We start from the raw sequence: 14,505 nt of genomic DNA, 5'->3' as shown, positions 1-14,505 counted from the left end.
TTAAGACATAGTAGACATTTGAAATAAATTCATGTCTTCTATCTTTCAATGGAATTAAGATATTACATTTTCCTTTTACTAAAATCTTATAATCATCATCAAATGAGACATCTCCACTTATGGTTTCTTGCACCATTGCCAAGGTACCATGAACTCTCTTGGCTACTTCCATTACGTCCAAGCTGTAACAACGTCGTTTCAAACTTCTCATCCTTTTCTTCCGCATAGTTGGTCTCCTCCTTGACTTTATTCTTGGAAAAGCTACAACATGAAGCCTAATTGCCAAAATTCTGACAATTATAGTATTAACTTTGAGATTCGTCATACCCTGTGCCTGAGAAGCCTCTTCCACATCCTCTTGTTGAGGATTCTCCTTTCTCATAATTATCGCTAGTGAAATTTGAGTTTACCCCACTGTTGTCACGTCCAAATTGCCACTGACCTTGTCCTTGACCTCTACCTCGACTATGTTGGCTTCTCTAGTTTCTTTAACTCTCTTCCTTCTCTTTTAGTTGCATCTTAAAGAGTTTCCCGATGACCTCTTTCTTCTTCTTGTGTTTCTCCTTATAAGCTTGCAATGTTCCTTTAGGTTTCTCTTTTGTCATGGTCTCTGAATTTCTGGTGTCCTGTATTGTCACAACAATATGCTCAAATTCAAGATAATGTATTATTAGGCGTTTTTCTTCTTTTGCTATTAGGTGTTGCATGTTTGAACTAGAGCACACAATATGTTGCGGCTATTTTATAGTTTTATTTTATTGTTAAATTGTTAATTTTAATTAATTGTTAAATAGTTATACCAAAAAATGTTAAATAGTCAATGAAATTAATTAATCCCTTTAAAATCAACATACATAAATATTAGAATTTAAATATATAAAGTCAATTATAGAAATTTTAAAATAAAAAAAATTAAGTATTGTATATAAAGTTCATCAAGTCAACTCATGAACAAACGCGTCGAATTGTATATTGTTCAAGTTTAGATCATTTAGTTAAAAAAACTTAATTTCTAACTCAAATTCAACTCACTTGGTTCACAAACCAAGTTCAACGGATCAATTATCGAATCCAGTCTCGAACTTTGTTCGAGTTGGTTCAGTTTATTGTTAGCCCAAATGGCCACTATAGGGGATGGTCCTACAGAGACAATCATCTATGTTGGAGGGGAAATTGAGAAAGATCCCTCAAAGCTTAGACCTTCCTTTCTTGATCTAATTTACCAAAAAAGGGCAATATGTGATTCTTTTTCACAAGAGGGGGAGAAAATGACGATCAACACGTCTCATTCTCTTCTTCGTGAGGGAGTGATTTTTAGTGCTATAATATAGCTTGAAGGTTGACACTAAATCAATGGAAAAATAAGACAAATATTAGGATGTGACCACACTTCGGATTATAGAAGGCGAAAACATGATGAATCTATTCCAGGTTCTATTTGCCAAAGGGAATAAGAAATCCTCAAAAGAGAAGAAAAAAAATCAACCAAACCAAGATGTTTTTAGAAAATGTGTATGAAACTCCTAAAATACGAAGGATTCGACCAAATTTGGTTGAAAATTGATACACAGTGAAAACAAATTCAGATTTCAAGTGGTTTTAGGTGTAGGTTCAACTTCATAAGTGGAAAAGAGGACAAGTGTGTATATAATCTAAAGAGTGTTTTACATTTCAAAGTATATACGAATGAAATAAATCAAAAGTGCACGAGAGGAGTCAATGGTGGGAAACAAAAAGACATTAATTTGATTGAAAATATTATAATATAAGATATTTTATCTATTATTTCAAATAAATAGCATGCATAATGCAAGACAAACGTTACACACCAAAAGTCCCAACTATTTTTCATCCACGCAAACAAGTAACAACATCTATGCACACATCCATATCCTCTCCAACATTAGAGTCAAAATACATATTGTTCATTCTTCTAGCATCATATTCTCCTCTCCCATCACCCAAAGTTCCTTGTTTAGTGTCAAGATTAGTTATTGACTTGTTGTAACCCTTAGCTCTTAATCTCTAGTCTCAACTTAAAAAAAAAAAAAAAAAAAACTCACAAAACAACCTCATTATTAAAAATCCAACTAAACTTGACCCCATGTGGTTTCATCTTACGAGCACGTGCATCAGCCCTCTCTTGCAACCTTCTAATCCTAGGTGCTAACCCACACACAAAATCCTGCGCCCTTTTTCCCTCACCCGTTAATCCTTGAAGCTTTTCCAATCTCCACCGTTCGATTAAAAACTCCAAAATATCAGCGTAATCATTGGCCGTGTAAACTCCGGTGCGCTGTGCCACGGCCGCGAAGTGCTCGAATAGCTTAGGGTCTTGTCCATCATACATAAGGTGTGCCGGCATTGTGATTTTTTTCTCCATCATATCACCAATGGCTAGCATTGCTCCTGTGGGGTCCACTTCTAGAAGCTTCTCGACGATTTTTGAGTATGCGTTCTCATGACGCTTTTCATCGGCTGCGATGGTACCACATATGCGCGCAAGCACTGGATCACCGCCTTCTTTCGCTAAGCGAGCCGTGTTTCCGTGTGATACAAATGTTGCTCGCTCTTGGAATGATGTGTATACAAATCCCAAGTATGGGTTGTTTTCTGTCCCGGGGTCCTGTCCAATGCAAACAAAATGCAATGTAGACATTATTTTCAACTTAGGATTAATCCATTTAGTTAGAAAGTAAAAAATAAACAATGAAAAAACCGTAACACATGAAAAATCAATTATGTGTTTAAACTCCCACACATGTGAAAAATCAATTAATTTCTGTTTCATATAATAACATACTAAGAAGAAAAGTTTCGGCATTTTTTATGCTCAATCAAAATGAATTGTATAATCATATTAATTTATAAAAAAAATTAAGCTGTTGAAATTTAAAAGATCACCTCATTCATGTAACATAAAAGTGATGGGGGTTAATGATTAAATTTTGTACAAAACTATTTCACTAACATTATTTCAAAACAGAACATTATGTTTCGGTCCAAAAAAAAAAAACAGAGCATTCTGTGATCAAATGACAACATATGCGATCAAACCGAGGATTCTATATTTTTTCAAAAAAAAAAAAAAAAACCGAGGATTCTATTTAGATAGATATGAAAACATAATTTCCCTATCATAGATTTATTTTTAATTCTTTAAAAAAAAGATTTATTTTTTTTTAGGGAAAAAAAAAGATTTATTTTTAATTATATGATCTATACTAGTTAATGGAAAGCAACATTGTAATTTGTAAGAGGACAAAAGCAATGATACAAATTAATTTCAATACATAATATGCATAGTATTAACTACATTTTGTATTCTTATAAATACATTTTTCAAAAGAAGTCTCATTTTTTTTTTTATCAAAAATGTCAAGACAACATTTTCATTAATATTACTTTAATTATTTTAATATAATCCACCTAAACACTCCTACTGCTATCCATCACTTTAATTAATAATATGAATAATTTAGCTAACCAATTTATCTAATTATTTTCTTAAGCATCCTAGATTGCAATAAAATGTACACAACAAATTTTCCAAAATATTAAATGAAATTAAAAAAAAATAGAAGAAAATCTCACCATGCCAGCTCCAATAAGATACTGAACAGTTTTCTCAATCATCTCCATATCAACCCTTCCAGAAAGATACAAATAAGTCCTAAGCAAATCCCCATGTCTATTTTCTTCAGCAGTCCAAGCCCGTGTCCAAACGGCCCACGGGCTTGGACTGGAACCAACCTCATCACCAACACCATCAAGACCATTGATCATACTCTGATACGTCGGAAGTGCGTCTTCCGTCACCATATCACCAACCAACACAACAAAATACTCATCAGGAAGGTCCTTCGTGCGATCACGAAGGACCTTCACCTGATCAGTAAATTCATCAAATGGCAATGAAGGATCAGGGAGAAAATTCTGTGGCTGCCAGCATTGTTCCACTGGCTTTAGTAGTGGTAAAACAGACTCAGAAGCCCAGTTTTCTAGTGATTTGAAAATTTCTAGCTTTTCTGGTGGCATTGAGTGGGTTTTGGAAATTTTTAGCGACGGTGGTGTGGTGGTGATGGTGGATTTTGGTGGTGGTAATAGGTGGCGGTGTGGTCGGTGGTTGATGGTTTTTGGAATGTTCCATGTTAATGGAAGTGTCTTAATTGAGTGACAAGTTTGAATATGCATTGTTTTGGATTTGATACTAGCTAGGTATTGTGTAGTGTAGTGTAGTGTAGTACTATGTTTTACAGGTGAAAATAATGAATGTTATGGGACATATATTTGTAGCAAAATGGATTAGTGATTACCCTTGAATTTTTGAATAATTTTCAGAAATGCCATGGAATGTTTTTATTAACTTATTAATATTTTTTAATAATATAATTTTATTGATATTATTGGTTGTGAGAGGGTGGAAATTTGTAAGATTTTTATGAAATTGTGCATAGGTTTGGTGTATTTGGTTGAGAAAATAATGAAAACGTGGTATTGGAAAGTGATGTGTAGAAAGGAAAGGGTGTAGATGTCATTTGATAAATATTATGTGGCATTGGGAAAACAATAGTCCAGTCTTAGTAAAAAGGTGGATTTATAAAACAGGGGGTGCTCTGGTTTTGGTGGAGAGAAGAGAATCATAGGAAATACAGGTCATAGTGATTCTGTGGATTTTTAACTGCCAGAGCATTTCATCGACAATTATTAATTGCTAGATCTTTTTTATTTTTTTTATTTTTTGACTCACTTTTATTATTTTGGAATGAATTATTTTGACTCAACTCAATTAAAACTTTCCCATAGCTCTTGGAAATATCGAAACTTGTGGTTAATATAAGGATTTTTCTTTTGACAGAAGGTTAATATATACTCCCTGGTTTACTTGATTTTTTTATTTAAAGGAATCTCCCATTTATTTTTATTTTTTAACGAACAAAAATGGATTATATTAACACCAACTGAAAGTCCTTAATAGTATAAGATGTGTTATAAAGATCCTCAAAAGTTTACGGTCAACACATAACCAAAAACAAAAGAAACAAAAGGGCTTAGTCGATGCCCATACAAACAAAATGGCTTGACCACCACAGAACCCAAATACAAGATAACTAAATAAGTTGCAAAAAAGAACGGCGAGCTCGCAATCTTCCAGAAGAATGAATAAATTGAACAAGATGATTTTGTAGCACATTCGGATCAGCTGAAGATATTTCAATCCAAGATCTAACCATACACCACAGAAGGGCGAAAACGGGACAAGAAAAGAACATGTGATGAGCTGTTTCCAATCCACTGCATCCAGTCACACAAAATTGAAAGTCCCTATCAACTCTCATTTACCTTATCAACACTTTTTTGCTACTGTAAGTTTGAGAATCCGTATTTCCATCGTTGATTTCTCACGTTCTACCGTATTTTAGATTATAAAATCTAAGTAGTATAAAAAAATACATTAAAAACACCCTCTAACACCCTAAAATATTTTAAATTTCAAAATTTGAATTAGGTAAGAAGGGGAAAGGAAACCATCTAAAAATTTAGGTTGAGATAATGATGTCTTACTCTAAGACGAAAAAACCTTAAAGATCTATTCAAGAGTATTAACGTTGCTCGAACACAAGACCTCTCGAATCAAGGCTATTTTTTTACATTTACCTTATCAATACTACCATCCATACAACTTGTTTTAAAATAGTTTTGTTATATGTTTGGGTCACACATCAAAGGAAAAATATTGATAGACAACCATTAATTTTATACCGTCGTTTAACACACTTATATTATGTGGCAAAGTATGATTGGATATAAATTTAAACTTTTGCTCTCTTATTAGTAGTCTTACATCATGTGTTATATGGGAGGTCATGTGGGATCAAGTTGGGTGTATGATTGATGAAAAAGTGTCTAAATATAAGTAATCCTCATCAAATTATGCCAAAGCTTGACCATTAACGACAACTACAATGTTTTGTTAAATTGGTCTTAATACGACTCTACTCGAATCAAGATTTCCCCGTGAAAGTCGAGCTAGATTCAGACAATGCAGATTAAAGTTGTCAACCCTAGCTAGTGATTTGCATTTTTATACTAAAAAAATTAACAAAAACAAGTGTAACTACTCCCTCCGGTCCTATTTATAAGAAAAAGTTGACTTTTTAGATTCATTGAGTAATTAATGTACTTGGTATAGAATATAGACCAAATACATCATTTATCCAATGAATCAAAAAAGTCATATGTTTCTTATAAATAGGACCGGAGGGAGTAATTTTTTGAAAGAGTATATTCTTTTTGTCCTTATATTCAAGACTCTTTAGTAATTGTTTATGAGGTGTCAATTTAGTTATTAGTTTGATTTTTTAATTTCAAGGGTCCGAGTTTAAATCTTATACGACATCGTTGTAAAATGATCACTAATATTATCGTCATTAGTAATAAGACTCTCTAGTAATATAAATAATGTAATTGTAAAGGTATTGTTAATCAATCTATCAAATTAGCTTAAGGGGGATGTAACAAGAAAAACTTGAGGCAATAATCGGATATATTTAATTTCAAATTAGATATACAGGTTTAACAAATGAATGGTTATTAAACCAAAATGAACAAACAAAAACAAATTAAGGATATTTATTCAATGAAAGTAATTTAGGTGAAATAGGATCCTTTGTTTGGAATCCATGTACGAGGATATACAATATCTCTGAGGGAATATACACACAACACTTCCCAACATCAAGGCTTGATCTCAATTTGTGGCTGAATAGGATGATGATGTTCATGACCAGGAGAAGCAGTAGTTGCCACTTCATTGCTACTAGAAACATTGTCTTGATTTGGTTCAACTTTTGATGCTTCAGCATGTAAAGCATGACCAACTTCTGCATTCTTTTTAATTACTTCATCAATATGAACATCATCTTCAACTGTAACCACCACCGTTGGTTTTCCAAAAGGACCAGGCACAATATTTTCCGTAATCTTTTTATGTTCATCGATATGAATGACATCGCTTTCTTGTTTCTTCTTCCTCTTTTGAACGCAGCAAAATAATGCAAAAGCAAGCATGGCTAGCAAGGCAATGCCACCAAATGCAACGATGACAATGACAATGACAGTAGGGTGGTATGGAGAGGGAGAGGGTGGAAGTGGTGGTGGTGGGGATGGGCGAACGTGCGGTGGTGGAGGAGCAATCGGGTGATGTGGAGATGGCGGTGGATGCTTGTGTGGTGGTGGAGGAGAAAATGGATGAGATGGTGGTGGTGGAGGGTGTCTGCGTCGAGGAGGAGGAGGGAATGAATGAGATGGTGCTGGTGCAGGTGGTGGAGATTTGAAGGAATGAGGTGGTGGAGGGTTAAAAGGGTGGAAAGGTGATGGTGGAGGATTGAGGGGGTGGAAAGGTGATGGAGGAGGATTGAGGGGGTGGGAAGGTGGTGGAGGGAGGTGTGGAAATGGAAAGTAAAAATTTGGTTGATTTAAGGCCATCTTGGTTCTTTTGTACAAATATTTGATGATGTTTGTTTGGAATGTGTTATGGCTTGAGTGTACTATTGATTTGAAGTGTGGTTTATTTATAGAAGAAGAAAATATGTTGGTACTTACTTCTAAAGTTTCTCAAGGATTGTTTGCAGTGGAAAACACTTCTCATTGGACTTCCTTAGCTTATTTTACTTGTATTGCTTGTTCTTATTTTTCAGATTTAGACTCTTTTGCTTGTAATGCTTGCTTATCTGTGTTTTTTTAATTATTATTTGAAAATTTGGTAGGATCTTTCTGTATGTGACGTTGAAAACTTTGTATCCAGGTCCCTGGACAATGTATAACAAGTTTTATTTGAAGAAAAAACGTGAATTTTTTTTTTTTTTGAAGTACTATATTGAAGTGAAATTTGCTATCAAAAATAAATTTCTGAAAAATCTAAGTACTCAAAACAAAAAAAAAAGGCTTTCAATACCAAAACCCTATTCATACTTCTGTATATAAAATCTTAAAAACTCAGTCAATAGTTACAAAAATTGTACTCATATTTGCAAATGACTATAATCTGTAAATATCTGAAAAAGAATAATGACGAGCTGCTACATAATATTGGCCCATATGCAATTTAGCAATCATATTTTGTTTCCAGTATAGGACGAACGAGAGAATTCAAATCACATTGCGAAAACATGTGAATATGTATGCCAAGTATGCGAAGTAGACTCATAAAGAAGATAGAGATTTAGATTTGACAGCAGCAGGTGGCAAATTGTTAACAGTAGAATTATCTGTCCAATTCTTGTCACCCCAATGCCATAACATACTCTCCCAGAAACAAAAATCCTCAAAGCACGTTTTCAAACGCGGGTCTTTTATCTTAATTTTCCAGTGACCATTGCTGTAGTTTCCTTTCTTGGCCTGTCTACGATCCCACTCTAATGCTGCCTTCTGCTTCGACCTAAGCAAACAGAACTTCTGCAAGTTTTCCGGCATGGCGTCGTGGACCTTCCACCACCTCGCATGAGCTACATTGCTCGCAAACTCCTGCAGAATGTCCACGTTCCAGTTGCAGTCGTAATCTCGGAAACAAAGCCATGGTTTAGTACCTAGATAGTGGATGACATAAAGGATTGGCGGATCCGCTCCAAAGAGACGAGTTTTTGTCGCCTTTTTCTCATCCTCGTCGCCTTCCCAGAAATGTTTCAAGAAGTTCATGTGTTTTGGAATCCGATGCCACCATGTGAAAATTTCATTTAGATAGCCCTGGTCACCACCATTGTAGGACACAATCTCATTAATGTGGTCCATAAGTAGTTGAAATGTACAATTCGACGGTTCAACCACCATTACACCTGAGTTGAACAGTGTAGCATTGTTTCCTATGGCTGAAATTTCAGGCATCTCAAAAAGGAAATCGATATTTCTGAGTATAAGAAGATCAGCGTCAATGAAAATGATTTTGTCGTAATCTGTTAACTGCCAGAGACGAAATTTGCTGTAATTCCACTCGTTATATGCCTCTGGTTCTGCTTTTGGATTCCTGATTCTTTGAATTGTATGGATCTTCCATCCAGCTGCTGCCAAGCCACTCCTGTGATAATCACTTATTGTTTCATCAACCAGAATCACCAGATCACGCGTTGAACCAGACATTCGAATACTTTGAGCTGCAGTGATGGCTCCACAAACGTATATATGTGCAGAGTGCAGGATTGTTGCATAAGCTTCTCGGTGTGCCCTTTCCGAGTGAAAATTTTCTGTTAAAGGTAAGACAGTTAGTCCCTGATCAATATATCTAGTTAACTCCATGTATACTGGAAATTCAAAGGAAATTGAATAATACGCTTTCAAGAGCCATATTGGCTTTATGGAACGCACTTAAGACATGGTTTTTATGCTTAAATATGCCAGACAATAAGATTCAATTAATTTTAAAGTTCATGCTTTCTCTGACATTAAGCAATAAATCTATTGATATACTATAAGGTAATCGGTTAGTAGTTAATGATGTGGGCTGTGCGCTGTAAATAAATAATATACAGAAAAGAAAAGTGTGCGGCTTTTAGGACATCTTTTAGAATTTGGGAAGTAGAGTCCTGATCTCTTGAACGAATACCCTTCACTGGTCATTTTCCCAATCAGCAACATCTCAGAGTTGGCAAAATAATCACCATAACACGTTCCTTTCTTCAACATTCAGATCTGGTACTTAGTATCGATGGTGTTCATTAACATTGAAAATAGTGAAAATACTTTTTTTTTCCTTCAATATTCAGATCTGGTACTTAATAGACACCTTGACTAGTATCTACGGTGTTCATTAACCTTGAAAATAGTGTATACTCAAGGCATAGTTCTGAATACCGGTCAACAGCCTCAATTGTGGCAGCCATAAAAGGTTATAGAAGTCTCGGTAATGCAATTGCAGCTGCATCGGCTGCATTTTTCCGCAATGTCAAGGTTTGCAGTGAAAAGTGCTAAAAGAATAAGGACACAAATTACACACAACATAGAAATAAAAGAATTTCATCGTCCTGACCTTTAGCCTTCAAAGGAACTGATAGTTCACATGAACCAATAGGTAACTGCAGCTTCTCTCTGAGTTTATGCAGGTCGGGTTCATAAAGCCAGGCATTCCCGTCACGCTGCATCATATCCTTGCAAGTAAAGAGATTTGGAATTGGGAAACAATCAGTCACGAAAAGTACATGCACTGGACGAACCCCTTTGGAAGTAGCCGCAAGTCTTGCTGCTTCAATCTGCAGGTGCAAACGAGCTACGTCTCTTGACCAGCGCCCTGACTTGTCGCAGGGAAGCTTAACAGCAATAAGATCAAGCCGTGGTTTTCCTGGCGCCTGAATCCTAGGTAGTGTTGGACAAGTAGGAAACTCATACTCTTCTTCTTCATCTATCCATTCTGGATACAAGTCTTCCCAAGTGATGTTACTAGAAGCATAGTTCAGGTGAAGGTCTACATGTTCGGCTTCTGGTACTAGCTGCTTCCAGTGGTCAATCTCACTGTCATTGAAGTTTAATAAGCCAACACCCTGATAGGTGTCCTTATCCTTCAAATTTTCAAGAACATTAGTTATTTGGTTCCAGTCAATATTAAGAAATGATGCATAACGCGGATCAATTCTATCGAGCTCTCCATTCCCGTCGTTTACAAATGTAGACCTGCAACCCAAAGAATAAAATATTCATATTATAAACAAAGAGAAGCAAGTAAATGAAAATCACTCTTTACTATTTGGACAAATCAATTGTCATTCAGTGTTGTCAATTATGGATAGCCAAAAATAGCGGTTTGTTCAAATTTGTTACGCTACAGAGCTATAGCTCCACTAGCGCAGCTATTTGAAAGTACTTTGTACTAAATAGTTATTGCAGAACAATAGTGATTTGTGCATATTCCGCAATGCTATAGCCGCTATTTGACAACGCTGTTGTTGTATTACAAAGTTAAGAGACAAGACATAATCTAAGGAAGGGATGCATGCATTGAAGAATTGTATTTGTAAGTAAGGAGACAGATATGTTCTAACAAGGGTAAATTAATATAATGACATGAAACCACGAAAATTTAGGCATACCGTGATATAGAGTTTGATATATGATCAGTATTATAAACAGCTGGAGGATGGAAAATTGTAAGCAAGGTTCCCAAGATAATAATAACCAAAATAATTTTCCAATTCGGCTTGCAATTTATACTCCTATCTTGAAACGGAATATGTGATGCTTTCTCAACATCTTTAAAATCCTTATTTTTTTGAGACCTTCTCTTGGTAGTATCTTCACTGCATCCAATAGAGAGGAAAAAAATCAATACTTTTATGTCTGAGAGTCCAAGAAGCAACAAAAGAAGCAGATGTAAAGTGAACTTTAAGACAACGTTCAATTATGTGTCTTCATCAACAAATACATATAATTTAGCTATAAGCATCTGTGTAAGGACAGGCAATTTCAGCATTGTTAATATAATTTGGATACCAAAAAAGAAAACAGAATCCCAAATGATTAAGACAACAATGCCCATGTCTCCTAATAAACTCAGTCTTCTAAACCGTTATTTTCTTGGGTAATTGATTCAGAATCTCTTCGAATTGAATCTAAATCAATTGACAGAATCTCAGCCTCTTCAGAATCTCTATGACACTATTTAACAGCTTTGTTCGTGCATCATAGCACTATTTAGAACAAATCTGTATTTTCCATGCTTACTCATACTATTCAGACCAATCTCAAGATTCATTCAATGAAACAACCTCTTTCGAAGTTGAAAGTTAGTTGATTTCCACTTACTACAAAATGCCAAATGCAAATTAACTATAGCATAAGGTTCCAAATTTATATATAAATGAAAATTAAACAAAGAAAGCAAGACTGACAATGACAAGCATTTAGCATCTCAATCTCAAATTGCTACAAAGGATTTTAAGATTCTCAACCAACTAAAAGTTTCTAAAATAGCTCTTATATCTAATAAGGAGTTTAGCTTGACCCACAAAATTGGACAAATGTTAAAACAACAAATCCGGTTCTAAAGTAAACAGTTAAGTAAGCAGACAACAATACAAACAATTGATCACAGAGTTCAGTCAATTGTGCATTTTATCAGACAGCATAGTGATTGTGGTAGTTTTTTTTTTATTGTACAATACTTGGGTTACAGAGTACAATCCAAAGTTTAAATGTCGTTGCACTTTCAGGTCCACTCGATGCACTCGAGTGTCTATCAACTTATCAATGAATATGAGTCATACTCAACAATAAACATAAAAATTGGGTAGGTAAGATTAACCAATTTGAGAAAGACAATGGAATTCCAACTAAGCTAAAGACTAACCCACCAGACCAAATTGCAAATCAGGGTTCAGATTTTTTGTTTTGTATCAATAAGTAACCTGAATGAAGTTGACAGTCGGTAACGAGGCTAAACATCTATCTAAGGACAGGGAATTTCTTCATTGTTACTCAACAATAATTTGGATACCAAAAAAGAAAACAAAGTCCTAAATAATTAGACAACAATGCCCATATCAATTTATAAACTCACTCTTCTAACCCTTCTTTTGGGATAATTGATTCAGGATCTCTGTCTTTTCGAATATATAATTGAGACCAAATCAATTGATAAAACAAGGTGCAGAATCTCCATGATTCTAATTAACAGCTTTGTTCTTACATTATTCCATCCTAGCACCAATTAGAACCAAAAATTTGTATTTGCTACGCTTACTATTCGGACCAAACTCAAGATTCATTCAATCCAACAACCTCCTTCAAAGTTGAAAGTTAGTTGGTTTCCACTTACTACAAAATGCCAAATTCTAAATACAAACTAACAATAATAGCATTACGTTCCAAAAATATATATAATGAAAATTAAACAAAGAAAGCAATACTGACAACGACAAGCATTTAGCATCTGAAAATTACAATCAAGGATCTTATGATTCTCTACATAACTAAAAAACCTAAAATAGCTCTTATATCTAATAAAAAGCCAAGTGTATGTTTGGTTCCACTTTTGGAGGAGGCAAAACTGATTCTAGAGGTGTAGAATTAATTTTGACATGTTTGGTTCCTCTAGAGTATAATTGATTTTGCCTCTAGAATTGATTCTACTTGAAGCTAAAACTTGTGGCTTCTAATTACTTCATTGATTTTTACACTCAAATTTACTATTCTACTCACTTTTACATGAACGTACCCAGACATAAATCACTTTACCTTCAGTTCAACTTTGGCCAAAATCAATTTACACTCAAAATCAAATTTTCTCACCATATTAACCAAACATACACTTGGAACAAAAAATTCAAATCTAAAGTAAACAGATAAATTAACGCATACACAAACACAACAACTGATCACAGAGTTCGGTCAATTGTGTCACGTCTCAAACTGCATACTACAGTACAAAACTTAACTACCATATGCTTGTTACACTCCCAGTGTGTAAGCTCCAATGAAGCCGACACCGCTAATATCGTGTCGATGTCGAACACGACGCATGTCCAACTCTGGAACACGCCTAATCCAAAGAGTGTCCGAGCTTCATAGGTCCACTTGCTGTGCTATGCACTCGAGCGGACACACTTATCAGTAAATATGAGTCATACTCAAATAAAATTAGGTAACTAAAATTAACCAATTTGAAAGATAAAAATTAAACAAATAAACAAAAATGTAAATCAAATCAAGGATCATTTTCATTAAGCAACCTGAATGAAGAGGTTGATAATCGGTGACGTGGCTCAACGGTGTTAGGGGTGGGACCCCTCATCTTCGAATCAAGTCAAACCAGTTTCTAACAGAACAAAATGCGAAGTTAAATACACAAAGAAAGAAAGAAGAAAGAGAAGAGTTTGATGGGAATGAAAAGCATAAAGTGAATTTCGAAGGGTTTTTGTAGAGAGTGAAAAAATGAAGCGAATAGGGTTTTAAGGTGGATTGGATCAAGAATGAGGTGGTGGAGACTGGAGAGTGGTGGAAACAACCATGACTTGGAGTTGGAGCGGTTATTATTCTCGTTCACCTTTGACTTTTTTTTTTTTTTGCTTGTATGGTAAGAACTAAGAACTAACTATGACTTTACCATCCAAAGTTAATATCAACTGGTAAAAATTTAAGGATCAGGTAATATTGTAGTAATTACTCGTTTGGGTCATATTTATAAAAATAAAAAAAATAAAAAATAAAAAATTCAGATTCATTTAATAATTAATGTATTTGATCTATATATATATTAAATACATTAGTGTAAAAAAATGATTTTTTGTTTATAAATGTGACTAGAGAAGTATATAAAAACAAATTATATTTGTGATATTATGAATTGTTTAAAAATATTTAATGAAAATGATCAATGTTAATGTAATCTTTATATTATATACTCCCTCCGGTCCTATTTATAAGAGAAACTTGGGTCAACAAAAGTTGATGTATCTAGTTAAAAATTCAGTCTAAATACATTAACTTTTGTTGACCTAACTTTCTCTTATAAATAGGACCGGA

At 34.5% G+C, this 14,505-nt stretch overlaps 3 protein-coding genes across 3 annotated transcripts; all 3 read right to left on the bottom strand.

The window, feature by feature from the left end:
* Positions 1-1,723: 1,723 nt before the first annotated feature.
* Positions 1,724-4,261, bottom strand: LOC146953109 (stearoyl-[acyl-carrier-protein] 9-desaturase 6, chloroplastic-like). Its single transcript, XM_085707879.1, has 2 exons — positions 3,595-4,261; positions 1,724-2,626 (listed from the first exon to the last, which is right to left on the bottom strand). Exons 1-2 carry the CDS (start codon positions 4,192-4,194, stop codon positions 2,060-2,062), a joined length of 1,167 nt encoding a protein of 388 aa, XP_085564005.1. The 5' UTR covers positions 4,195-4,261; the 3' UTR covers positions 1,724-2,059.
* Positions 4,262-6,529: 2,268 nt separating this feature from the next.
* Positions 6,530-7,549, bottom strand: LOC146953108 (uncharacterized). The gene has a single exon (XM_085707896.1). The coding sequence runs from the start codon at positions 7,486-7,488 to the stop codon at positions 6,739-6,741; it is 750 nt and encodes a 249-aa protein (XP_085564022.1). The 5' UTR covers positions 7,489-7,549; the 3' UTR covers positions 6,530-6,738.
* A 399-nt stretch (positions 7,550-7,948) lies between these two features.
* Positions 7,949-13,985, bottom strand: LOC146953107 (putative UDP-glucuronate:xylan alpha-glucuronosyltransferase 3). Its single transcript, XM_085707888.1, has 4 exons — positions 13,713-13,985; positions 11,076-11,282; positions 10,022-10,659; positions 7,949-9,239 (listed from the first exon to the last, which is right to left on the bottom strand). The coding sequence occupies exons 1-4, from the start codon at positions 13,772-13,774 to the stop codon at positions 8,206-8,208; spliced, it is 1,941 nt and encodes a 646-aa protein (XP_085564014.1). The 5' UTR covers positions 13,775-13,985; the 3' UTR covers positions 7,949-8,205.
* Positions 13,986-14,505: the final 520 nt, after the last annotated feature.

The sequence above is a fragment of the Medicago sativa genome, chromosome 1 (assembly GCF_051527215.1).
Source record: "Medicago sativa cultivar Bolivia chromosome 1, Bolivia_mono, whole genome shotgun sequence".
Lineage (NCBI taxonomy): Eukaryota > Viridiplantae > Streptophyta > Magnoliopsida > Fabales > Fabaceae > Medicago > Medicago sativa.
The sequence above is the reverse complement of the archived record's forward strand: the minus strand, read 5'-3'. Positions and strand labels throughout refer to the sequence as shown.

Excerpts from the sequence above, each read along its gene's own strand:
- LOC146953109 (XM_085707879.1), bottom strand. The coding sequence starts at position 4,194 with ATGCATATTCAAACTTGTCACTCAATTAAGACACTTCCATTAACATGG. Across the intron at positions 2,627-3,594 it reads ATCTTATTGGAGCTGGCATG|GACCCCGGGACAGAAAACAA; the intron begins GTGAGATTTTCT and ends TGCATTGGACAG.
- LOC146953108 (XM_085707896.1), bottom strand. The coding sequence starts at position 7,488 with ATGGCCTTAAATCAACCAAATTTTTACTTTCCATTTCCACACCTCCCT.
- LOC146953107 (XM_085707888.1), bottom strand. The coding sequence starts at position 13,774 with ATGAGGGGTCCCACCCCTAACACCGTTGAGCCACGTCACCGATTATCA. Across the intron at positions 10,660-11,075 it reads ATATCAAACTCTATATCACG|GTCTACATTTGTAAACGACG; the intron begins GTATGCCTAAAT and ends TTTGGGTTGCAG. Across the intron at positions 9,240-10,021 it reads AGTTCCTTTGAAGGCTAAAG|AAAATTTTCACTCGGAAAGG; the intron begins GTCAGGACGATG and ends TACCTTTAACAG.